At 41.8% G+C, this 27,100-nt stretch overlaps 1 protein-coding gene across 1 annotated transcript in view; it reads right to left on the bottom strand.

Moving 5' to 3' along the window:
- SLC22A2 (solute carrier family 22 member 2) overlaps positions 1-27,100 on the bottom strand; it is a 47,123-nt gene that overhangs the window by 10,110 nt on the left and 9,913 nt on the right. Inside the window, exons 4-10 of the mRNA XM_054493121.2 lie at positions 26,520-26,688; positions 24,488-24,602; positions 22,738-22,844; positions 20,860-21,074; positions 19,251-19,359; positions 18,436-18,548; positions 1,353-1,452 (exon numbers count right to left, since the gene is read on the bottom strand). Coding sequence (XP_054349096.2) covers positions 1,353-1,452; positions 18,436-18,548; positions 19,251-19,359; positions 20,860-21,074; positions 22,738-22,844; positions 24,488-24,602; positions 26,520-26,688 — 928 coding nt within the window. The remainder of the gene's footprint in view (positions 1-1,352; positions 1,453-18,435; positions 18,549-19,250; positions 19,360-20,859; positions 21,075-22,737; positions 22,845-24,487; positions 24,603-26,519; positions 26,689-27,100) is intronic.

Raw genomic sequence — 27,100 nt, forward strand, 5'->3', positions numbered from 1 at the left:
TGTACATTTTTCCAGAGATACAAGTATTTATATATATGTCTTTCACTATTTTTACACAAATGATAGAATATATACATTTCTATGTTTTGCTTTTTCTCCCATTAGCAATATATCTTGGACAACTTTCCTTGTCAGTGTATGTGAAGCGGCCTCATTCTTTTTAATGGCTGTATAATTTTACAGAATGGCATATCATTTATTTAACTGGTGTTCTAATTCATGGTCATTTAGGTTGTTTCCAAACACTTGTTATAAAAAATTGCCTTAATGACCAGTCCTGTACATATATCACTTTGTACACGTAAACTTCTAGAGGTGTAGAATTACTAGGTTAAAGGATATACATGTTTATAATTTTTATTTAATTTATTTTTATTTTTTTGAGACAGAGTCTTGCTTTGTCGCCCAGGCTGGAGTGCAGTGGCACAATCTCAGCCCACTGCAACCTCTGCCTCCCAGGTTCAAGCAATTCTCCTGCCTCGGCCTCCCCAGTGGCTGGGATTACAGGCGCGCACCACCACATCCAGCTAATATTTTGTGTGTTTTTTTTTTCAGTAGAGACGGGGTTTCACCATGTTAGCCAGGATGATCTCCATCTCCTGACCTTGTGATCCGCCCCCCTTGGCATCCCAAAGTGCTGGGATTAGAAGCACGAGCCACTGCACCCAGCCCATGTTTGTAATTTTTATACTACTATTGCATTGTCCATTATAGAGGCATCTAACTCTCCTACCAGCAACACGGGAGACTGCATTTCTCCCCATTCTTCCCCAACATAGTGTATTACCAAGTAATTTTATTTTTGACAATCCAAGTAGTTATTAGTACAGTGTTAATTTGAACTTCTCTTATTATGAAGGAAGTTGAGCATATTTTCATATATTTAAGAGCTGTTTTTATTTCCTTTTCATTGAATTATTTGCTCAAATCTGTTGCCTATTTTTTTTTTCTATTTGGTGGTTGCTGTTATGGAATTGTTAGGAAAAGTAGCCCAATGTAGAGTAGTAAATATTTTCTTCAAGTTTATAATTTTATTTTTAGCTTATGGTAGTTGTTGAATGCAGAATATTTTATTTTTATGAAAGCAAACATATTGACCTTTCTTCTATGGATTCTGGATTTTTTGGGTCATATTTAGAAAGATCTTCTCCACGTGAAAGTTTAAAGAAATTCTCGTATAGTGTCTTTGTAATTTTACTAATTTTTTTTAATGCTTTCAAGTCTTTGATTTAGTTTGAATTTATCTCAGTGTATGGTGTGACGTATGAAGTCAATTTAATTCTTTCCAAATGGCTACAGGGTTGTCTTAAAACCTTTATAGAACAATTCATTTAGAACTTTCAACTGCCTACCTTTGCATATTTTCGGCTTCCTCGATGGTCTCAGGCAAAGCCTTCCCTTTAGTTTCTGGAAGCAACAGCACCAGACCTCCAGCAACCAAGCCAAGCACGCCTGAAAGCCAAACAGATGAATATCACATTAAGAACTGAAAAACTGAAGGTCTATAATTAGAGTTTCCCTTATTTTTGTTTAAAACTTTTTTTGGTGTTTTTCTATACTTATTTACAGATTCCTTTGCCATCTCTGACTGCTGTATTTTCCATTATAAATATTATACAAGTTCCAAACTCAATTGAATTACTATTCCTAATAGGGAAATGAAATACTTAACATTTTGAGTCAAGGTTATTCTAGGGTAGAGGACATTGCCACCATATTAAGATACTTTGGAGTTAGAAAATAACTCTGCAAAAAATTAACTATGAAAAGGAGGACCATAACCCTGCCAGTTTAAATCACTTAGTAAGGAAAATAAGTCAGAAACTTGGATCATTTCTAGCAAATAAAAGTAATGAATTATGTATTTATTACTATGTAAGAGCACTAAAAAGTATAGCCAGGATTTTAGTTTAAATTCAGGTGTTCATTAAATTCCCGTTATTCCTTTTTTTCTTTGTCTCTAGCTATAATCTTTAATAATAAACACTTACATGTTTTTGTTTCTTCAGATTCTGATAAAAGTTTTGATCTTTTAAAGTTGTATTTATATGTGTTTCACAATAATAGAATACAGAAAATAGGATGTGGGTTCTTTACTAGTTTTGAGGTCTCAAAACACTGCATGCCAGTCTCTATTTTTACACCCTCGGAAAATGGCTGAATTAGAAGCTGCAGGGCACAGATCCCAAGCTCTGAGGGCCTGGGCTCCAACTCTGGCCCCTCACATACTGGTCTCAAGGCCTTGGGAAGTTCTGTAATCTTTCTGATGCTCCAGACATTCCTATATAAATTGGGATAACGTACTGTCAAGTCAAGTTTAGCCTACAGCTGCCTCGTTACATATTTTAAGTTTGGCCTAAAGGTTTCTCTATACATTGTGAACTATAACCTAGATGGAACGGTAAACACACTACAGCCTACTCTTGTGCCAGTTAAAACCACCTTTGCAAAATTATGACTGAGACAGTGAAAAAGGTCTAACTTAATCGACTTCATCTTGCTTCTAACCTCCAAGCTGTTCTTGTCATTCTTGGGTATAGGCTGAACTAACTTTGGGAGAAACTTAGTTTATAGATTAAAACAAAGATGACAACAGCCAAAGGAGACCTCTTTGTTACCTGGGGACTAGGTTGCCTTTGTAGGACTAACATTAGCCACAACATAAGAAATCATGGTTTAGGAGTCCTGCAGTTGGAGTCTACAAGATTCTGACCCTTTCTAAACTGCTGCTAAAATCAGTGCTTGAGGTATTTTGCAGACCCTGCACTCGAGGGATCAGCTGACATCACCCAAACTGATAAACTGGCTTATCTGATCTTGTGGCCCCCAGCAAGAACTGACTCAGCGCAAGAAGACAACTTTGACCCCCTATGATTTCATCCCTGACCAATCAGCACTGCCGGCTCACTGGCTTCCCCCACCCACAAAGTTATCCTTAAAAACTTTGCTTCCCAAATGCTCAGGAGACTGATTTGAGTAATAATAAAACTCCAGTCTCCCACACAGCTGGCTCTGTGTGAATTACTCATTCTCTATTGCAATTCCCCTGTCTTAAGAAATTGACTCTGTCTAGGCAGCAGGCAAGGTGAACCCCTTGGGTGGTTACAAAATCCCCAAGTTTTAGCCAGTCAAATGCAGCCAACTGTTCAAACCATGTTCAAATAAGGCAAACACCAAGCTGTAACCAATCCCATTATTTCTGTACCTCACTTCCGATTTGTGTACGTGGCTTTCCTTTTTCTGTCCATAAATCTTTCACCGTGTGGTTGTGTTGGAATCTCTGAGCCTACTCTGGCTCAGGAGGCTGCCTGATTCTCAAATCATTCTTTGCTTAATTAAACTCTTGTAAATTTAATTCAGCAGAAGTTTTTCTTTAACAATACCACCTCACAAATGTAAACCAAAAATAAAATTCGGAGATCCCCAACTGATTGAATTGAACTGAAAAACTTCAAGGTTTTTCACCCCCACCCCTCCCCATTCAAGCCCTGATGGAAAGGGGTGGGAGTCAGACATATCTCATTATACCCTCTCCATTTTGGAGTTCAAGCACAACTCACCAGTGTTAACATTAAAACATACCTTAAGACTGACACAACAGATTCTTTGTAGCAATGAGATAGCAAATTCCAAGCTGACCATAGAATAATACCACATGACAAAAAAAATTAAAATATTTTACCCCAAAATATATTTCTTTGCCCTATTTTGAAATGGCCTGGCAAAGCCATCTTTTGTGGAGAGAATTTGCATCTGTAAAGAATCTCTGTTAACATAACTAGATCTTTCCCTTTCCAGACCCTCCCAATCCTGAAGAGATTAACTGAGAGTCTAGCACCTTTTAAAGGTCTGTATAGGAAACATTTGCCATTGATTGTCTCAAAGGGTACCACCTATGAGACTTCATCTACATAATAAGAGCCTTGGTTTCCATAACCACTTATCTTAACTCAGGCACTCTTTTCTATTGATTCCAGATCTTCAGATAATAACTTAACTCTTTCAAGCAATTGTCAATCAGAAAATCTTTGAATCCACCTATGACCTGGAAGCCCCTGCTTTGTGTTGTCTTGCTTTTCTGGACCAAACCAATGGATACCTCACATGTATTGATGGATGTCTTTTGTCTGCTTAATACATATAAAACCAAGCTGTAATCCAACTACCTTGGATACATGTTCTCAGGACCTCTTGAGACTGTGCCTCAGGCAAGTCACTCATATTTGGTCAGAATATGGTCACTCATATTTGGCTCAGAATAAACTCTTTAAATATTTTACAGAATTTAGCTTTTTTCCTCGACATGTCAGAGGCGTTTGAAACACAACAACTTTATCTTGAATAGGGACTGGGTAAAATAAGGCTGAGACTTACAGGGTTGCATTCCCAGACAGTTAGGCACTCTAAGTCACAGGATGAGATAGGAGGTCAGCACAAGATACAGCTCATAAAGACATTGCTGGTCAAACAGGCTGCAGTAAAGCCGGGTATAACCCACTAAAAACCAAGATGGCAATGAGAGGGACCTCTGGTCATCTTCATTGCTACACTCCCACCAGTGCCATGACAGTTTACAAATGCCATGGCAACATCAGGAAGTTACCCTATATGGTCAAAAAAGGGGAAACTCATTAATAATCCACCTTTTGTTTAGCATATAATCAAGAAATAACTATAAAAATGGGCAACTAGGAGCCCTCAGGGCTGCTCTGCCTGTGGAGTAGCCATTCTTTATTCCTTGACTTCCTTAATAAAGTTGCTTTCACATTACTCTATGGACTTGCCCCAAATTCTTTCTTGTGTGAGATCCAAGAACCCTCTCTTGGGGTCTGGATCGGGACCCCTTTCCAATAACATCTTTCTGGTGAACCCTGAAGGGAGGATACTGAGGAGACCTCCCCCCACCAGCCCAAAGGAAACAGACTGCAGCACTGATTAATTAACTTTGGGTAAGTGCTGGCGTACCCAGGTAAAGGACGTGATTGGGTTAGAGGCCCAATTTAGGGGAGTTAGAGTCTCTTCTAAGACAGAGAGGGTTAAAAGTCCCTCTTAATAAAAGGTAAAGACACTTGACTGAACTTGGGTTTGAGGACTAACTTAGGAAGGTTAGAGTCCTTTCTAAGACTGAGGGGATTAGAGGTCCCTCTCAGTAAAGTCCCTCTCAGCTAAGAACTAGTTTGGCACTATGGGATGTTAACGGCTATTTTCTTTGAATTAATTTCCCTTGCACTCTGCTGATGTCTATGGGTGACAGGATTAGGCATATACAGGATAATGGAACATGGGTAGTAATTGTCAGGCCTCTGAGCCCAAGCTAAGCCATCATATCCCCTGTGACCTGCACGTATATATCCAGATGGCCTGAAGTAACTGAAGAATCACAAAAGAAGTGAAAATGGCCTGTTCCTGACTTAACTGATGACATTACCTTGTGAAATTCCTTCTCCTGGCTCATCCTGGCTCAAAAGCTCCCCTACTGAGCACCTTGTGTCCCCTGCCCCTGCCCACCAGAGAACAACACCCTTTGACTGTAATTTTCCATTACCTACCCAAATCCTATAAAACGTCCCCACCCCTATCTCCCCTCACTGACTCTCTTTTTGGACTCAGCCCACCTGCACCCAGGTGAAATAAACAGCCTTGTTGCTCACAGAAAGCCTGTTTGGTGGTCTCTTCACATGGACACCAGTGAAATTTGGTTCCGTGACTTGGATCGGGGGGCCTCTCTTGGGAGATCAATCCCCTGTCCTCCTGCTCTTTGCTCTGTGAGAAAGATCCACCTACGACCTTTGGTCCTCAGACTAACCAGCCCAAGGAACATCTCACCAATTTTAAATCCGGTAAGCGGCCTCTCTTTACACTCTTCTCCAACCTCTCTCACTATCCCTCAACCTCCTTCTCCTTTCAATCTTGGTGCCACACTTCAGTCTCTCCCTTCTCTTAATTTCAGTTCCTTTCCTTTTCTGGTAGAGACAGAGATGATGCATTTTATCTGTGGACCCAAAACTCCAGCACTGGTCGCGGACTTGGGAAGACAGTCGTCCCTTGGTGTTTAATCATGTGGGGATGCCTGCCTGATTATTCACCCACATTTCATTGGTGTCTGATCACCATGGGGATGCTTGCCTTGGTCATTCACCCACATTCCTTCGTGGCAATTCAATTGTGGAGATGCCTGCTTTGGCTGCTCACCCACATTGCAGCCCAGGGCTGCTCACCCAACCCCTTCTCTCCATGTACCCACCCCTTCTCCACTTTCCTGGGGGACAAGCACCTCCCACCCCTTTTCCACTTTTCTGGGGGGCAAGCAACCCCTACTCCTTCTCCCTATGTCTCTCCTGTCTCTTTTCTCTGGGCTTGCCTCCTTCATTATGGGCAACCTTCCACCTTCCATTCCTCCTTCTTCTCCCTTAGCCTGTGTTCTCAAAAACTTAAAACCTCTTCAACTCTCACCTGACCTAAAATCTAAGCATCTTATTTTCTTCTGCAACACTGCTTGACCCCAATACAAACTTGACAGTGGTTCCAAATAGCCAGAAAATGGCACTTTTGATTTTTCCATCCTACAAAATCTAGATAATTCTTGTCATAAAATGGGCAAATGGTCTGAGGTGCCTGACATCCAGGCATTCTTTTACACATTGGTCCCTCCCTAGTCTCTGTTCCCAATGCAACTCATCCCAAATCTTGCTTCTTTCCCTCCCACCTGTCCCCTCAGTCCCAACCCCAAGCATCACTGAGTCTTTCCAATCTTCCTTTTCTACAGACCCATCTGACCTCTCCCCTCCTCCCCAGGCTACTCCTTGCCAGGCTGAGCTAGGTCCCAATTCTTCCTCAACCTCCACTCCCTGACCCTATAATCCTTTTTTCACCTCCCCTCCTCACACCCGGTCCAGCTTACAGTTTCGTTCTGCAACTAGCCCTCCCCCACTTGCCCAGCAATTTCCTCTTAAAAAGGTGGCTGGAGCTAAAGGCGTAGTCAAAGTTAATGCTTCTTTTTCTTTATCTGGCCTCTCCCAAATCAGTTAGCATTTAGGCTCTTTTTCATCAAATATAAAAACCCAGCCCAGTCCATGGCCCTTTTGGCAGCAACGCTTAGACTCTTTACAGCCCTAGACCCTGAAGGGTCAGAAGGCTGTCTCATTGTAAATATGCATTTTATTACCCAGTCAGCTCCTGACATTAGAATAAAGCTCCAAAAATTAAATTCCAGCCCTCAAACCCCACAACAGGACTTAATTAACCTCACCTTCAAGGTGTACAATAATAGAGGCAGCCAAGTAGCAATGTATTTCTGAATTGCAATTCCTTGCCTCCATTGTGAGACAAACCCCAGCCACATCTCCAGCACACAAGAACTCCAAACACCTCAACTGCAGCTGCCAGGGGTTCCTCCAGAACCTCCTCCCCCAGGAGCTTGCTACAAGTGCCAGAAATCTGGCCACTGGGCCAAGGAATGCCCACAGCCTGGGATTCCTCCTAAGCCATGTCCCATCTATGCAGGACCCCACTGGAAATCGGACTGTCCAACTTGCCCCACAGCCACTCCTAGGGCCCCTAAAGCTCTAGCCCAAGGCTCTCTGACTGACTCCTCCCCATATCTGCTCAGCTTAGTGGCTGAAGACTGATGCTGACTGATCACCTCGGAAGCCCCCTGGACCATCACGGACACTGAGCTTTGGGTAACTCTTATGGTGGAGGGTAAGTCCGTCCCCTTCTTAATCAATATGGAGGCTACCCACTCCACATTACCTTCTTTCCAAGGGCCTATTTCCCTTGCCTCCATAACTGTTGTAGGTATTGACGGCCAGGCTTCAAAACCCCTTAAAATTCCCCCACTCTGGTGCCAACTTGGACAACATTCTTTCATGCACTTTTTTTTCAGTTATCCCCACCTGCCCAGTTCCCTTATTAAGCCAAGACATTTTAACCAAATTATCTGCTTCCCTGACTATTCCTGGACTACAGCCACATCTCATTGCCATCCTTCTTCCCAACCCAAAGCCTCCTTTGCATCTTCCTTTTGTATCCTGCCCACCTTAACCCACAAATATGGAATACCTCTACTCCCTCCCTGGCAACCTATCACATGCACATTACTATCCCATTAAAATCTAATCACCGTTACCCTGCTCAACGCCAATATCTCATCCTGCAGCACTCTTTAAAAGGATTAAAGCCTGTTATCACTCGCCTGCTACAGCATGGGCTTCTAAAACCTATAAACTCTGCTTGCAATTCCCCCATTTTACCTGTCCTAAAGCCAGACAAGCCTTACAGGTTAGTTCAGGATCTGTGCCTTATCAACCAAGTTGTTTTGCCTATCCACCCTGAGGTGCCAAACCCATTACTCTCCTCTCCTTAATACCTCCCTCCACAACCCATTATTCTGTTCTAGATAAACCTAGCTGACCCCATAAATCCTAAATCCTTTCTCTACTCCCCTTTTCCATTCCTTAAAAAACAGCCCTAAAAGCTGCTCCTACACTGGCTCTCCGTAACTCATCACTCACTTTTCATTACATACAGCTGAAGTGCAGGGCTTTGCGGTCGGAACTCTTATACAAGGACCAGGACCATGCCCTGTAGCCCTTTTATCCAAACAACTTGACTTTACTATGTTAGCCTAGCCCTCATGTCTGTGTGTGGCGGCTACTACTGCATTAATGCTCTTAGAGGCCCTCAAAATCACAAACTATGCTCAACTCACTCTCTACAGTTCTCATAACTTCCTCTCACCTGGCTCCTTCAGCTGTACTCACTCTTAGTTGAGTCTCCCACAATTACCATTGTTCCCGGCCTGGACTTCAATCTGGCCTCCCACATTATTCCCGATACCACACCTGACCCCCATGACTGTATCTCTCTGATCCACCTGACATTCACACCATTTCCCCATATTTCCTTCTTTCCCATTCCTCACTCTGATCCCACTTGGTTTATTAATGGCAGTTCCACCAGGCTTAATCGCCACACACCAGCAAAGGCAGGCTATGCTACAGTATCTTCCACATCTATCATTGAGGCTACTGCTCTGCCCCTCCACTATCTCTCAGCAAGCTGAACTCATTGCCTTAACTTGGGCCCTCACTCTTGCAAAGGGACTACAAATCAATATTAATACTGAATCTAAATATGCCTTCCATATCCTGCACCACCATATGGGCAGAAAGAAATTTCCTCACTATGCAAGGGTCCTCCATCATTAATGCCTCTTTAAAAAAAAACGCTTCTCAAAGCTGCTTTACTTCCAAAGGAAGCTGGAGTCATTCACTGCAAAGGCCATCAAAAGACACCAGACCCCATCGCTCAGGACAATGCTTATGCTCATAAGGTAGCTAAAAAAGCAGCCATCAAAAGGCATCAGATCCCATAGCTCAGGACAATGCTTATGCTGATAAGGTAGCTAAAAAAGCAGCTAGCATTCCAACTTCTATCCCTCACGGCAGTTTTTCTCCTTCTCATCTGGCCACTCCCACCTACTCCCCCACTGAAACTTCCACCTATCAATCTTTTCTCACACAAGGCAAATGGTTCTTGGACCAAGGATCTCCTTCCAGCCTCACAGGCCCATTCTATTCTGTTGTCATTTCATAGTCTCTTCCACGTAGGTTACAAGCCACTAGCCCGCCTCTTAGAACGTCTCATTTCCTTTCCATCCTGGAAATCTATCCTTAAGGAAATCACTTCTCAGTGTTCCATCTGCTATTCTACTACTCCTCAGGAATTTCTCAGGCCCTCTCCCTTCTCTACACATCAAGCTTGGGGATTTGCCCCTGCCCAGGACTGGCAAATTAACTTTACTCACATGCCCCGAGTCAGGAAACTAAAATACCTCTTGGTCTGGGTAGACATTTTCACTGGATGGGTAGAGGCCTTTCCCACAGGGTCTGAGAAGGCCACTGCGGTCATTTCTTCCCTTCTGTCAGACATAATTCCTCATTTTGGCCTTCCCACCTCTATACAGTCTGATAACAGAACAGCCTTTATTAGTTAAATCACCCAAGCAGTTTCTCAGGCTCTTAGTACTCAGCGGAACCTTCATATCCCTTATCGTCCTCAATCTTCAGGAAAGGTAAAACGGACTAATGGTCTTTTAAAAACGCACCTCACCAAGCTCAGCCTCCAACTTTAAAAAAGGACTCGGTCAAGAATAGAGCCCAAAAACTCACCAACCAAACAAGTAATTACACTGAACCTCCTTGGACACTCTCTAATTGGATGTCCTGGTTCCTCTCAATTCTTAGTCCTTTAATACTTATTTTTCTCCTTCTTTTATTTGGACCTTGTGTCTTCTGTTTAGTTTCTCAATTCATACAAAACTGCATCCAGGCCATCACCAATCATTCTATATGACAAATGCTCCTTCTAACAACCTTACCACAAAATCTTCCTTCAGCTTAATCTCTCCTACTCTAGATTCCCACACTGCCCCTAATTCCACTCAAACCAGCCCTGAGAAACATCGCCCATCATCTCTCCATACCACCCCCAAAAATTTTCACCACCCCAACACTTTACCAATATTTCATTTTTTGTTATTTTTCTTATTAATATAAGGAGACAGGAATGTCAGGCCTCTGAGCCCAAGCTAAGCCATCATATCCCCTGTGACCTGCATGTATACATCCAGACAGCCTGAAATAGCTGAAGAATCACAAAAGAAGTGAAAATGGCCTGTTCCTGCCTTAACTGATGACATTACCTTGTGAAATTCCTTCTCCTGGCTCACCCTGGCTCAAAAGCTCCCCCACCCCTTCCTGCCAGAGAACTATCCCCTTTGACTGTAATTTTCCTTTACCTACCCAAATCCTATAAAACGGCCCCACCCTAACTCCCTTCGCTGACTCTCTTTTCGGACTCAGCCTGCCTGCACCCAGGTGAAATAAACAGCCTTGTTACTCACACAAAGCCTGTTTGGTGGGCTTTTCACATGGACACAAGTGAAAGTTATTTCTTCCTAAGAGGGACACTTAAGAGCTGATAGGACTGCTGGAAAAGATCCCTTCCCTACCGACAAGTGGTCACCTGAACAGTATTGCTGTAATGGGTGGGTCTTTCTCTGGCCTCCCTGAGCACCTGTCATTCCCCCCCTGCCACAGGAGGAGCTGCCCCTGCCACCCCACCAGGCAATGCTTTTCTCCCTTTCTCTCCTTTCTCTTTTCTATTTTTTCTGTTACTCAGGGTAACTGTCTGCTCTTTCTTTGTGCCCAGAGACCACATGTTGAAAAATGTCCTTGGGAGCTTGAACTTGTAACCACATGGCAGTTCTTTCTCTTGGTTTCCACCATCCAACAGATAGGAATTTGGGGGTTCATGTCATACTTATCCCTAAAAATTGTCTTGAACAGTTAAAAGCCTTTGCAAGCTCAGAATTGGCTGCTCTAAAATCCTTCTGGGAAGAACAATGGAAACCAGCCAATGCTGTAGCTCAATAGCTAAGGCTTCATCATTTTACAATGGTGGCCCAGGGTTCAATCCTGGCTTATGGAATGAATCCTTTCTGGTTTACAATCTGTATAACCTTTACCACTGGTTAATTCTCTTCCTCTCCACGAACCATCTTGAACTTTCCTTTCTCTGAGCACAAAAATATTGGCTGTTTGGCATGGCTAAAGTCGGGTAGTAAGATATTTAAAAGGATTTGAGTGCTACGGTTAAAAGTCAGTTTGTTCAACGAACAGCCTGGAACTCCTTGGGAAAAACAAAGGAGATGTCACAGACCCTCTTTTGGAAAAACCTGTTTTCCTCATAAAACCTGAGGAATTAAAATGGATAGATCCCTCTCAAAATCTAAGGCTCTGTTCTGTTTTTAATTGCATTATCTGATGTTTTTGACTTGGAGGGTATCAGAAATTACTACACATTATGAGAGAGCTTTGATGTGTGACTGAGTAGGAAATATAGTTTTGGGGATAGCTAATAGCAGTTATGGGGAGATCCTTAGCTCTTTGCAAGTTTACATCAGAAAAGCATACTCTTGGCCACCTAGAAGTTATGAAAATGTCCCCATTCCTCACTGAGAGATAAGATTCTTATAGGAAATGGGCTGATTTCCTCTTTTTGGGATAGAGGATATGGTATAAAAATGAGACCCTTAATTTCGGGGAGTCTGTTTTTGCTTTTCAGCTGTGCCTGCTTAATAGACCCTAGAAGCTGCATACTTTGAAGAGAAACTTAGAGTAGCAAATGAAAAATCTTACAAGTACTGACTCTTCTTCTGTCTGTGAATTTATATGCGCTGTGTGTATGATATGAAAGAGTTTTGATTAATAGGTTTAAAAATAATAAGAGCTTAAGTCAAATATTCTTGGCAGAAAAGTAAAAAGTGTAATGCTTTTTAGTTCATGTGACTTAAGTAATCTTTGGGAAATAAAAACAGTTGTACATGCTAGGTGTGTAAAAAAAGTGAAACGTATTTTTGGTAAAAGATTATAAGAAGTCATAGAAATATGGCTTTTTCTGCCTAGATTAAAGGGTTAAAGGATTATTTAAAGTTAAATAAGATAAAGCTGAAGGTTTCAACAAGTTGTGGAAGATTTGTGAAAAATTAATCATGTAAAAGAAATTCTTTGTGTGAATATACTGGCTAAAGTTAAAGGGGTATCATTCAGTTTTTCCATAAATTGAACATTAGAATAAAAACACAATAGGTTTTTCTTAGAGCACTGACCTGCTCTTTAATAAAAAGTTTGTAAAGAGTTATAAAAGGTTTATGAGAATCCTACCTTATGGTCAAACATTAAAATTGGGTAGATATGTCTATGAAGGTTTAACATTAATAGTACACTAATGTAAAAGTGAAATTTGACTTATGTAGTATAAAAATCATACAGGAAGCATTGTCAAATATAAAATGGTGTTTGGCTGTCTTTGGGCTCTATTCATATAAATATATTAATGGTATGTGTTCCAAAAGTATGTGAAACTCCTATAATTCTGATAGGACCTAGTGTACATTATCAGTAATAATTGTAATTGCTATGTTAAATTAATGTGTGCCACAGAAGTAACATATTTCTTTGTCAATTGTGTTTTTGACTGTGGCTGCCCTAAGACTTGACCATCCACAGACAATTGTTGTCTTGTGTTGATCCTCTTCAAAAGGTGGTTTTATAATCAACTATAGGACTTTAACAGGTATTCTCGAATGCAGGTTTCTGATAACTTTGGAGACTGTGACATTAGAATAGAGGAAAATACTTTCAGGACTCTCATGGGGAGGTGAAATGTTCATGTATATCAAACAAAGCAGGAGTTAACTGCATGGACTGAACTAATAAAAGACCAAAGTAATCTTTTTTAACTTTTTGCTTAAAACATTGCTGATCCTTTGTTTTGTTTTTCAGAGTCAAGGAAAGTTTTCTTTTGAGCTATTAATATTTACAGCTTTTAGCAATTAAGTCAAGTATATTCCTGTGAAAAACTCTGGAGTACATTTGTTTCTCTCTACCTGATTTCTCCAGAATTTGAAAATTATTTGTGAGTACTCTTAACTTATGGCAATATAGCTATTTGCATAAGTGCAATAAGAATCTGTTTTCTTTTGCAACAGGACGCAGTTGAAGAAACTGGTTATTTTTACCAAGGCTTTGACTGGAATGTTGTGCTTTCCTTTAAGAAATCCAACTTAACTGGTAGAGCCAATAAAAGCCCCCTGGGAAAACTGACATCATACCTTGTCTACATAGTCCCTGTACAGGGTTCCTGACCTGTGGTAAGTAAACAATGTCACTTTCTGACAGACCCAGGAGCCCGAGTTATCTGGGGACCTCAAGAGGAGAGGAATTTACTCAACTTATTGGTATTAGAGGGTACAAACCCATGGCTGGGCTTGGCTTTGAAAAAAAAATCTTATCTGAGATTCCTTTTATGGAACAAAGTTTTGTCAAAGCCAATTTAAAAAGCCTATGTGAAAAATAATTATTTTTGCTGCACTTTATACAAATAATCAGGCCAAGTACAATAAAGCAAATCAGTCCTACCATGATTTGTCTTTAGTAAAAATGGGAAACTGGAGAGAGAAAAATTATGTTTCAAGAACAATGGTATACCTGTTATTATATTCTAGTCTCATCAGTTGTTTTAAGCTTTTTTTCCTGCACTTTAGACTGACCCTGCTCATTCCAACCAATGATTCCTGCAGCTCAGAAGAAACAAGAGGGATGAGTAATATAAAAATCTGGATCTATATTCTAATTCTGGGCACATTGGAATCAGGTAGTGACCCCATATCAGCATGGTTTCAACAACTGTCAGGTTCATGGAAAGCCTTCTAATTTAGTTTGCTTGGGATAATTTTGCTTATTTTTCTTTACTGTTGTGGAATATATTGCTGTTGTACTCTTTGTGTAGGAATACACAAAGGGTTGTGTAGGATAAGCTTACCAAATGTTTTCTTAAATTAAACTCTTATTAATCTTTCAGATATCACTTTTTGTCAGAACTCAGAGTTATGAATGGCCCTCACCATACTGATGCTTTCTGACTGAACTCCTCTCAACTCTGAATACAACAGACCCTAATAGTTAATCAGAAATATCATCACCCTTAATCAGAATGAAAAAGTTACAGAAGATGGATCTTTGTTTCTCTGCAACCATTAAGATGAAGAGTTCTCTTACAAAAGGGAATGGGGAAATCTCAGAGGTGTTTGAACCAGAGCAAATTTATCTTGAAGAGGGGCTGGGTAAAATAAGTCTGAGACTTACAGGGCTGCATTCCTAGACAGTTAGGCATTCTAAGTCACAGGATGAGATAGGAAGTTGGCACAAGATACAAGTCATAAAGACCTTGCTGATCAAACAGTCTGCAATACAGAAGCTGGCTACAACCCACCAAAACCAAGATGGCAATGAGAGTGACCACTGTTTGTCCTCACTGCTACACTCCCACCAGTGCCATGAGAGTTTACAAATGCCATGGCAACATCAGGAAGTTACCCTATATGGTCTAAAAATGGGAAACTCATAAATAATCTACCCTTTGTTTAGCATATAATTAAGAAATAACCATAAAAATGGGCAATAAGCAGCCCTCAGGGCTGCCCTGCCTATGGAGCAGCCATTCTTTATTCCTTTACTTTCTTAATAAACTTGCTTTCACATCACTCTATGAACTCACCCTGAATTCCTTCCTGTGTGAGATCCAATAACCCTCTCTTGGGGTCTGGATTGGGACCCCTTTCTGGTAACAGAGACAGGCTTGTTATGAGGCTGAAATGAATTAATATTGTCAAAGGCTTAGAATAGTGCCTGGCTCATGGTATGTACAGTGGAAGTGCCTATTAAATAATTAACCTCTCAAAATCTCTCCAAGCCTCCCAAGATTCACTTGGTTATTGTATTGCAAGTAATGCAAACAAGAAACACATTCAGCTGGCATTTGAATCTCTGAAGTGAGTGAATCATGATGAATACAACTGATAAATAAAATTACCTTTCATTTGGCATTTTATATTTGTGAAGACAGGCCTAGTTAACCAGAATAATCCTTATTGATTTTTCCAGTGCTCTTTCAGCTAGGATTTTCCAATGTGTTGACTTTCAGTCTTCTTTGATTATCATTTTATGGCTATTTCAAGACCACAATTAGCACACCATTATTGTGTGGAAAAGAAAGGGAAAGAAGTTAAAATGAAAAACTATTAGGTTTTCTTTCCACTAGCTACTCATACTAAAGGTTGGTGAGGGAAGAATATGAAATTACTTTCAAGAATAAAATTGGAATTGTCTTTGAGTTTACTTTAAATATTGAAATGTAGTTATAATCCTTTATCTTTCCTGCAGGAAGGTGTCAGGCAGGAATAAGGGTCAATAAAGTACTATTTGTTAAATAGTACTTAGAGAAACATGAAGTTGTCAAAGGTGTTTGAACCAGAGTGACTCCATCTTGGATAGGGGCTGGGTAAAATGGTGCTGAGACCTACTGGGCTGCATTCCCAAGAGGTTAGGCATTCTTAGTCACAGGATGATAGGAGGTCAGCAAAAGACACAGGTCACAAAGACCTTGGTGATAAAACAGGAAGTGGTAAAGAAGCCGGCCCAAACCCACCAAAACCAAGATGGCGATGGAAGTGACCTCTGGTCATCCTCACTACTCATTATACATTAATTATAATGCATTAGCATGTTAAAAGACACTCCCACCAGCACCATGACAGTTTACAGATGCCAGATGCCATGGTAATGTCCGGAAGTCACCCTATATAGTCTGAAAAGGGGAGGAACCCTCAGTTCCAGGAACTGCCCATCCCTTTCCTGGAAAACTCACGAATAATCCACTCCTTGTTTAGCATATAATCCAGAAGTAACTATAAGTTACTCAGTCGAGCAGCCCATGCTGCTGTTCTGCCTATGGAGTAGCCATTCTTTATTCCTTTACTTTCTTAATAAACTTGCTTTCAACTTACTCTATGGATTGACATCGAATTCTTTCTTGTGCAAGATCCAAGAACCCCCTCTTGGGGTCTGGGTCAGGAACCCTTTCCAGTAATGAAGTAACCATCTGCTATTCCAGAAATGTCCTGCTGACCCATTAGTCACCCACTGTCCACCTAAGGGAGGGGCCAAGATTGAGTGGTCTCTAACTTCCTCCACGGCAGGAAGGAGGACAGAGGGTTTGATGGGCACCTCCTCACGATGAAAACAGGGTTCTGAGGACAGGTTCCTTAGCCAGTGTCGGGGAAGAAAGAAATAGGGTTCACATATGTCTCAGGAGTAGCACCAGCTACTCTGTGGCCAAGTTATCTCAGGAGAAAGAGCTTGTGCTCTGTCAACTTTGGCCATCTTATTGCTATTAAACTGGATCATGGAGGAATTCATTGGATTTGTTTTGCAGGTAAGTTCTATTAGTGGTTTGGAACTTTTGCTGGCAGATCTAGAGCAGTGGAAAATTTTCCCCCTCACAAATTCCATGAGAAGGGGAAGAAAAGGAATGAGCAGGGTAGCTGTGTGGGGCATTGTGCAGCCTTAGGAGTGAAGTGGTGGGAGCTTCCCCTGATAACCGAAATGAGTGACTGAGGAAAATGTCCCAATCAGTCGAGGTTTATTAAGTCAGCTTTAGGGCATGTCCCTGAAAAACGATGAGCCACAGACACATCTGTGGCTGTTTTTACAAAGAGGCTTTCAGGAGATTGGTATTTATACATTTCCTTAAAGTAGGGAGGCAGGTAGGGAGAGGGGCAGGTAGGCCGTAAAGGAATGGTTCCATTCTTGTGAGACTTTAACTAGTGCCCAGTTAAGTGTACATTTTACATATGATAAGGTGAATGTTTAAAGAGAAAATGGGAGTAAAAAAAGAATCAATTATGCAGGCCTGAGTAGGTGGAGGAATAGACTGATCTTGTCTTCATTCTGTACATTGGGAAATAAACTTGCAATCAACATTATCAGTGTGGAATCAGCAGACTTTAGTTTTAGATTGTAGACCCAAAATTCTTGTCTACAGGAGGGCAACAAAGAATTTACTTATGAATGATCTGCAGGGGTGGTCCTTTGTAGATAACTGAGGCATGATGTATAATGCTTGTAACAGCTATTCATCTGGAAGAGGGTGTTGCATGACTCAGCCTCCAGGCTTAGTCTTCCCTTTTGCATAAGGATTTTGGGGGTCCTGAGATTTTTAAATTTCCTTTCCCTTTACACCCTCATGTACATCTGAGAGTGAAATCTCTTCTTCTTCTCTTCCCCTAAATTGAGTGCTATATGCCAATGGGAAAAAGCATCACATATTCAAATTAAAAGCAGCTCAGAATGGGTGTCAAAGGAGCCTGAAATGGGTGCATTGAGGTGTTCCAGTTAACCAGACAAGGCTTGGTGCTGGTGTGTTCCTGCTGGCAGTAGCAGAAGGGAAGTGCTATGTGACGCTCCTGAAATCTAATCACTCCAGGTGCATCGATACAGGTGCTCCATCATGCTGATGCATTTTCTTAATGTGGGTCTTTATTTCCTCTGGGTTTTGAAATTGCCTTTTGCAAAATTTTAACCCCCTTCTTTGAAGTAAGAAGTAAAAGGGCTTTGTGTTTTACCACCTCTGGGCATGGAGGAGTTAACTCTTTGACAGAGACCTCAGGAAGGGTGGAAATCAGCAGAGAGAGAGTTAGGGGCCTGCTGCTGGGAAACTTTGTTCCTTCTCATTCTTCTCTTCAACACTCTGCCTCTATGGCAGGAGTCCCATACTTGAGTATTAGTAGTGACTGATAATATGATGAATACTGAACTAGTATTATTGATTAGTATTACTAATACTAATAATATTACTGATTACTAGGCATGTCCAGGAAGAACGCAAGCCACAGACACATCATTACTACTACGAGTAGTAGTTTGTAGTTACTAATAGGCATGACACACCTGTTTTGAATGAAGTAGAAGAGAAGTGAAGGTCTCTAGAAAAATAAGTTTTCATTTAAAGACATCTATGAAGATTTCTTACCAAAAACCATTAGCGGGAGCTCAAGCCAGATGTTAGTGAGCCGGTAGACCAGGAATGGCGTGATGATGCCACCAATGTCACACATTGAGGAACAGATGTGGACGCCAAGATTCCTAGAATGCAGGAAACTGATTTAACTTGTTAACTTATCACAGTGCAGTAGTTATCTCCCATCCACCCCTGAATAAACACTTCCTCAAATCATTAAAATGTTCAAGAGCTATAGTGTGCACTGCTCAGGTGATGGGTGCACCAAAATCTCAGAAATCACCACTGAAGAACTTATTCATATAACCATATACCACCTGTTCCCCAAAAACCTATTGAAATTAAAAAAAACAAAAATAAAATATTCAAGAGTTTAAAAAAATTCACATTATTTTCAATGCACAATATTTTATATATTATATATATATATACATAATTCCATTCACATTCTGTCATTCTTGTTTTGTATAAACTTTAAGATTTTTTTAATGATGGGAGGAGCAATTGTTTCTTTTTACTTCCATCACCTGGCTTCCCTAAGCTGTTTCTATAGTCCTGTTTGTGCTGTTCCACAACAATCTACCCTGTAGCCATTGGGTAATCCCTGTCTTGCAATTCAATTTTCTGTTCTCACCCTGGCCTCTGTATTTTACCCAGCCTATAAGTGTGAGAGGTGAACTGCTGGGCCTGGCTGGACTTTTACGTGTTCTCACCTTCCCTTACACTGTATTTTGAAGGTAAGATGTCCTTTGTCTGCACTTGTGGTGGTTCCAGCCAATGAACAAATGTCTCACCCACCCTCTTCATTCTAAGGAAAATGCACTCACCTAATGAATGTGGGGTACAGCTCAGCATTGACCAGGCACACTATCTCATAGGCCATTGTGATCCCCATTCTTCCCAAGCATGAGATAATAATTTTTAGCCATTGTAGATCTAAGAGGGAAAAGCACAGTACTTATCCATACACAGATGATTCCTCATCTTCAGACAGTGCTCCAGAGTGGGACTGTAAGGAGAAATTCCCCATCCCAGAATGGGACAAGAAAGAAAAATGACTTCTTCTATAGGCTCATGTTAATGTCAGCAGATTCTCACGTTTGTTCATCTTAACCTCAGACACAATGCAAATTCTCTCTTTTTTAAAAAAAGACGTTATTTTTTTTTAGAGCAGTTTTAGGTTCATAGCAAAATGGAGAGGAAGGTACAGAGATTTCCCACATAACCTCTGCCCCCACACATGCATTCCACCCCCCACCGCCCATCATCGACATTCTCCACAGAGTGGTATGTTTGTTACTTGATGAACCTTCAGTGGCAACGATAATCACCCCAAATCCATAGGTGGCATTAGGGTTCACTCTTGGTGGTATACCTCCTGTGGGTTTGGATAAATGCATAATGACCTGTATCCACTATTTTAGTATCATATGGAATAATTTCACTGCCCTAAAAATCCTCTGTGTTCTCTTAACTTTAGACCTCAGTTGTTAATGACAACGGAGTTATACCAGTTTCCAAAGCTGGGCCAACTTTAGTCTATAGAAGTCAAAGGCGGCCGGGCGTGGTGGCTCATGCCTGTAATCCCAGCACTTTGGGAGACTGAGGCAGGCGGATCACGAGGTCAGGAGATTGAGACCATCCTGGCTAACATGGTGCAACCCCGTCTCTACTAAAAATACAAAAAATTAGCCAGACGTGGTGGCAGGCGCCTGTAGTCCCAGCTACTTGTGAGGCTGAGACAGGAGAATGGCGTGAACCCGTGAGGTGGAGCTTGCAGTGAGCCGAGACTGTGCCACTGCACTCCAGCCTGGGCGACAGCACGAGACTCCATCTCAAAACAAACAAACAAACAAACAAACAAAAAAGAAGTCAAAGAAAGAGTAAAATATGGGCACATTTAAACAACTGCTGATAACAAAAGGATTCAAACGAAGCTCCATATTGCTGAAAGGATTCTCTTATACAGGTATTTGTTCCCCTTCATTGAGTAAGCATTTTAAAAGGAAAAAAAGGAACTGAATAGTTGTTTATGGATGGCATTTACTTACATTTTTCTCACTTATTCTGCAGATTGATGCAGGGAGGTCAAGAGAGTCCCCTAATTAACACCCAGGAAGGGCTGGAGTGAGACCTTGACCTGGGCTTGCTTTACCCCAAGGCCCATGCTCTCTGCTTCAGGTCATCTTGATGGCCTGTAGCATGGGGATCTAAAGTCTCTCTTGTTACATCACATCAAGGAAAAATTGGGTGCAATTTTTCCTAAAGGGAGGCTGGCCATATGAATTTGCTCAGAAGGGTCCCAGATACTGCCCTCCAATTTGTCTTTTCAAATTGATTTGGATGACAAATTACATGGTTTTCCTATCAATGGGCCATGACACTCCCTTTCTCCAGGGTCTTGGAGATAAGACTCCAACTTCACCTGAAACTTACCACCAGGGATAAAAACTGAGGCCAGACAGGCTGCCCCTGCAACCATATTTGATGCAGCCCAAGGGTAATGGCGGCCGATGCGGTCGATGGTGAGGATGATCATGAAGGCAGCTGGGAATTCAACCAGGGCAGAGTAGAAGAAATCCAGGTAGATATTGTCCCCTGCAAGGCCCATGTGCATGATGAGGCCCTGGTAGAGCACAGAGCTCGTGAACCTGAGCAAACAGGAGAGTTCAGGTCAAGTCAAGCACCAAACAGGGCACCAAAAAAGAGAGGCTTCTGGAAAAATAATGTGGATTGTAGGTCACCTTTCCCTGTGATCATCTCCTTGCTAGTCCCCCATCCCACTGCTTTTATAATCTCTGATCCACTTCACTGGCTGGCTGTGGCTGGGTAGTTTCCAAGTACCAGCAGAAGGGAAGAAATTGGAATAGTTAGAAATAATTAGAAATTACAATAATGTTTCCTAGACAAATTGAAAGCCAAGAAAAATGTCTTAATGGAATGATTTATTTTTTTTTTTTTTAATATATTTATTTTTTGAGACAGAGTCACTCTGTTGCCCAGGCTGGAATGCAGTGGTGCGATCTCGGCTCACTGCAAACTCTACCTTTCAGATTCAAGTTATTCCCCTGCCTCAGCCTCCCCAGTAGTTGGGATTACAGATGTGCACCACCTGCTAATTTTTGTGCTTTTAGTAGACATGGGGTTTCACCATGTTAGCCAGGCTGGTCTTGAACTCCTGGCTTCATGTGATCTGCCTGCCTTGGCCTCCCAAAATGATGGGATTACAGGTGTGAGCCACTGTGCCTGGCCAATGGAATGATTTATTTATTAATACTATATCAAGTTATTAGTGGTTGTGAATTATTTCTCTCTTTGGGGTATTCTAGTGCAATTGGGATGGAAAGAACTGACTACTTAATTCGAATTTTAGGAAACCAGAAGACCAAGTGAGTACAGCCTCCCTTCTTGATGACCTCTCTTCTGGCCTGTTATGAACAACATTTAGACAATGTTTCTAGTTTATTAACTAAACATGGTCATTATATGTAATGGAAAATATGAGGATAATCAACAAAAGTCACAATTACTCAGAAAAGGAAAGAAGGATAATGAGGCCGAATTTTAAAGCTGCCTCTCCTGTGCACTATTGTAAAGGTTGCTAAATTAATTCCTGATGAGCTTTGCTTTTGTCAGTGATTGTAAATCTCCATTTGCCTGGGTGGAGATCCAATGTGCCCTGAAAAGATGCATTCCCTACTACAGAAAGCATGGCTTGAAGCTCTGAGAGCAGCCTGTAGACAGCAAACACAATAAAGATCAAGTCACTGGGCTGTGAAGCCACTGGAATTATTCTTGTTCAGAAATTTATTTTTTCTCCAGGTAGAAAAGAAAAAAGGAAAGAAAAGGCAATCCCCCCACAACCCTGCTTTTTGTTTGTTTGTTTGTTTTTTGCCAGCTCTGTACTACAATAGAGATCTACATTCATCATCATTAAGTTATACCAATTGTTCTCTATTTGGGCCATGCATTAGAATCACCTGGAGTATTAAAAAACTATTGGTTTCCAAGCCCTACCCTAGAACAATTAAATCAGTATTTCTGGGGGTTTTGGCTTTGGTATTTTGTAAGCTCCCAGGTGATTCCAATGTGAAGCCGAGGTTGCCATTGCCTTGATCTGTGCTTAGGGACTACACCAATCTTAATATTTGCCCAAGAAAAACACGATCAGGAAAACCTAGCAGACACAACCCACATCGCTGACCACCGTCAGCGCTAATACTGGGATGAGGTCATTTTTTCTTCCCTTCCTTACTATGGATGACTGTGATTAAAAGAATCTGGAGGCATTTCAAAGTGAAAAATATTCCTTACCAGTTGTACATCAATATCATAGTATGTTTCCGTATCTGAGGAGTTCTGACCAAGTCAAGAAATGAAGGGTTCAATTTCTCGCCAGTTTCCTCTTCAAGTCTCAGGCACTAAGAAAAGGAATAGAAAGGATGGCTTTATATATTTAATGCTAGTGTCCCTGGGTCACATAGGTAATAACAATAATTCCTTACCCATCCTGAGCGCCCGTCTCATGCCCAGCATTAGAGCAAGCACTTTCCATACTGTGTCTCATTTCATCTTTTTTTTTTTTTTTTTGAGATGGAATCTTACTCTGTCACCCAGGCTTGAGTGCAGTGGCACAATCTCAGCTCACTGCAACCTCCATCTCCTGGGTTCAAGCAATCCTCTGTCTCAGCCTCCCTAGTAGCTGGGATTACAGGCATGCACCACAATGCCCAGCTTTTTTTTTTTTTTTTCCCGAGACAGAGTCTTGCTCTATTGCCCAGGCTGGAGTGCAGTGGTGAGATCTCGGCTCACTGCAACCTCTGCCTCCTGGGTTCAAACAATTCTTCTGCCTCAGCCTCCTGAGTAGCTGGGATTACAGGCACCCACCACCATACCCAGCTAATTTTTGTATTTTTAGTAGAGACAGGGTTTCACCATGTTGGCCAGGCTGGTCTCGAACTCCTGAGGTAGTGATCCGCCCGCCTTGGCCCCTTAAAGTGCTGGGATTACAGGCATAGCCACTGCGCCTGACCAATTTTTGTATTTTTAGTAGAGATGGGGTTTTGCCATGTTGGCCAGGCTGGTCTCGAGCTCCCAACCTCAGGTGATCTACCTGCCTCCACCTCCCAAAGTGATGGCATCACAGGCATGAGCCACCGCACCTGGCCTATTTTCGAATGAGCTAAATTTTCTCTTTTCTACCCCCTGTGGAATGAAAAGGTTTGAGGTCAACGTGGTGAGATCTACTAAAGGCAAACAATAAACACAGGTAATGAACACCTCTGTAACTGGATTCTATTTAAGAAGGCGGGGGATTGCTTAAAAGCTTTTCAGCCTGGTGCAGTGGCTCATGCCTGTAATCCCAGCACTTTGGGAGGCCGAGGTGGGTGGATCACCTGAGGTCAGGAGTTTGAGACCAGTCTAGCCAACATGGCGAAACTCTGTCTCTACTAAAAATACAAAAATTAGCTTGGCATGGTGGCACTCATCTGTAATTCTGGCTACTAGGGAGGCTGAGGCAGGAGAATTGCTTGAAACTGGGAAGTGGAGGTTGTAGTGAGCCGAGATCACGCCACTGCACTCCAACCCGGGCGACAGAGCAAGATTCCATCTCAAAAAAAAAAAAAAAAAAAAAGAGTTTTTTGGACAATTTCTATCCAAAGTGTTTACAATTCTAAGAAATCATGTGTGTTTAAAGAACTGCTTTACTGATCTAAGAATCTGACCTGAGGATGGTGAATATGCAGATGATGGGGGTGCTGGGCACCTGGGCATAGGAGACTGGTGAAGGCTTAAGTTGCACAAGACAGAAGCTCCTCACCTGACCTTTAAATGATTTCTGGTTCTCTTTTAGTTTGATGGTTTCCACCTGTTTGAAATATTCTCCCACAGAACCACAAATCTTAGTACATAAAATTCTCTGTTGCGTTCTGCTACAGGTAAGCCAAAATGCAAGGGGGTGGGTGCTTCCATGGTTCCCCGCTGAGATCACTGGCATGCATGAATCTTACCAGAGCCTCCCTTTTCTCCGTCCCCTGATTTGATACTTAAGGCCCTGGCTCACCTGAAGGGAGGCGGGTAGAGATTTTCCATTTTTCTTTGCGATGTGCTTAATTATTCTCATGGCTTCAGCATTCTTATTCTGGGAGATCAGCCACCTGGGAGACTCAGGTATGCACCTAGGGTACAAGGTGAGCGGAGGGCAAATCTTACTGAATCCTCCTTACCCCATCCCCCATTTTTTAATAATCAGATTTCTCTGAGGATGTTAATACAGTTGGATCTCCAAAAAAAATAACACTTGTGTAGGGGGATATGTGGTTCTTTCCTCCCTCAAATGCTAAATCCCTCCTCAGGGATTTCTAAGCAGAAACACAGGAAGCAAGCTGCAAAGCAGGGTGCGGCTGAACATCCAGCTCTTGTTGCAAGGAGGAGAGGCAGGTCCCTCAGGGTGACCCTGGGCTTTGCAAAGGCCTGAGAACTGGCAGAGGGGTCAAGGACTGGAGGCTGGAGTATGCAAACCATTGTGGGGGTGGGGAGCAAGTATGTATATGTGTTATGCTCAATTTCCCAAAGGAATGAGATAAGCATTTGAGGTCAGAGGGTGAGGTAACTGAAAAGCCAGACTTCATAGTTTGAGCTTGATGTAGCAGGACTCGGGGAACTCTTGCAAGTTTTTGAACAAGACTAGAACTATTGACTCTGTGTCTGGAGGGAACTCTGAGCAGCTGGGTTCAGGGTGAATGAGTTCAGGGTGGAGGTTCAGCAGGAGGAGAAACTGGAGAAAGGAGGTGATAGGGCTGCTGTTGTGGCAGTTGTGGTGTAAATGTAGGAAGGCCCCAGTTGAGATCATCACTCTGGGAGAGAAGTTGCTCTAAGAGGCAGGGCTTAAAAGGAATTTGGAATGGATGTTTTTGTGGAAGTATAATGGAGAGAGCAGGAAGGGTCACTCTCAGGGTATAATGGACTCAATGTTTCTGTCCCCGCTGAAGCGCATGCACTGATGCCCTCACCCCCAGTGTGCAGTTTGGAGTTGGGGCCTGTGGGAGGTAATTAAGTTTAGCTGAGGTCTGGAGAGTGGGGCCCCCAGATGTCCTTATAAGAAAAGGAAGAGAGACTAGAGTGTTATTTTTTCTCCACCATGTGAGGGCCCACAAGTGGGATGTCTGCAAGCCAGGAAGTGGGCTCCCATCAGGAACAAATCTGCCAGCACCTGGATCTTAGACTTCCCAGCCTCCAGAACTATGGGAAATATGTTTTTAAGTACCCGGTACATGGTATTTTGTCACTGCAGTCTGAGCTGGTAAAACACAGAGTTTTATTGGCTTTTGGATAAGAAACAGGCTTCCGGGAAAGAGTTGAGATGTTTAATTCTTAGGCAAGACAGCCATGGGAAGAACAAGTGGGTAAATCCAGGAGAAACTAAATAAATGGATTGTGGCATGGGAGAGAGATTTGGTCTGATAATCCAGTATCCCCTTTGCTTTATTTCAGATAATCTCACATTAGGGGTTTCTAATAGTTTCTGGTATTTCCTATGTGTTTCCCTTGGGCAGGGATGACAAATATATTTTACTTGCCTTGGTAACTCTTTTTGATTGGTATGGTCTGTCTGGAGTGTCGTGTTGGCCTTATCTGTGATGAAGAACACTGTGATTCACTGGGGATGTCTGCCTTGGGCATGAGTATTGGGAAATGGTGACACAAGTGCCATGCTCTGCTTTCTCCACCCTAAAGGTTCCTCTGAGTGGGGAGAGAATAGTAATAGTGATATTTTCAGTCTCTTCAAAGGGTCTACCGTCCAAATTGTACAACAGCTGCTAGAAGCTAATTTAAACACCATATAAATAATGTGGAAATATAAGATCCAAGTCACAAAAACTTTAAGCCCAAAGAGAAAGGACACTTGATTTACAGACAGAGAGGTGAAGCTTGTGGTTTTTATTCCTGAAACATGGAATTGGGCTCTTTGTGAAATGGGTCTGGAGAGTGAAAGCAATCTCAGAATCAGAAAGATAGTGTGCATTAAGGAAGGTAGACTTCTTAGCAAAATAACATACTTTGATTTATTTCCTTTTTATTCCGAATGGACTTACCAGTAATAGAGCAAGAAGAAGAAGTTGGGCAGAGTAACTGTGAACTGCAACCACCTCCAGTGAGGAAGTGCGTAAGCCACCCCAGCTAGCACCAGGAGCCCAACTGTATAGGCAACTTGGTAAAAAATCCCCACTGTTCTCCGATATCTCCGCCCAACAAATTCTGTAACTGCAGAGAGAATTCAAATGGTTAATGCAATTCAATACAATAATGAGTTGGCTGTCCAGCTATCAGGAAACTAGAATGCCAACCTCAAAAATATAGACAAATTCTAGAATATTCTATACAACTCTCTGAATATTTTTAAGTGTTTTTTGGTTTTCATTTTGTTATAACTATTGCTGTTTTACCAATTAATAAATCTTATAGTCCCATTGTAGATGGGATGAAAGGCCTGCCAACATAAGCAAACACATTTGATTTATAATTTTCATGATGCAATTGTATTTCAGATACATGCAAGATTTTGACCTAGAGTAGTAACTCAAGACCTGAACAAATGAATCAAACATTAAATTTAGACCGTAGATGATTTTTATGTAAATGAACACCTGAGTATAACTTGTTCTCTTACATGGGT

This window comes from Pongo pygmaeus, chromosome 5 (genome assembly GCF_028885625.2).
Source record: "Pongo pygmaeus isolate AG05252 chromosome 5, NHGRI_mPonPyg2-v2.0_pri, whole genome shotgun sequence".
Classification (NCBI taxonomy): Eukaryota; Metazoa; Chordata; class Mammalia; order Primates; family Hominidae; genus Pongo; species Pongo pygmaeus.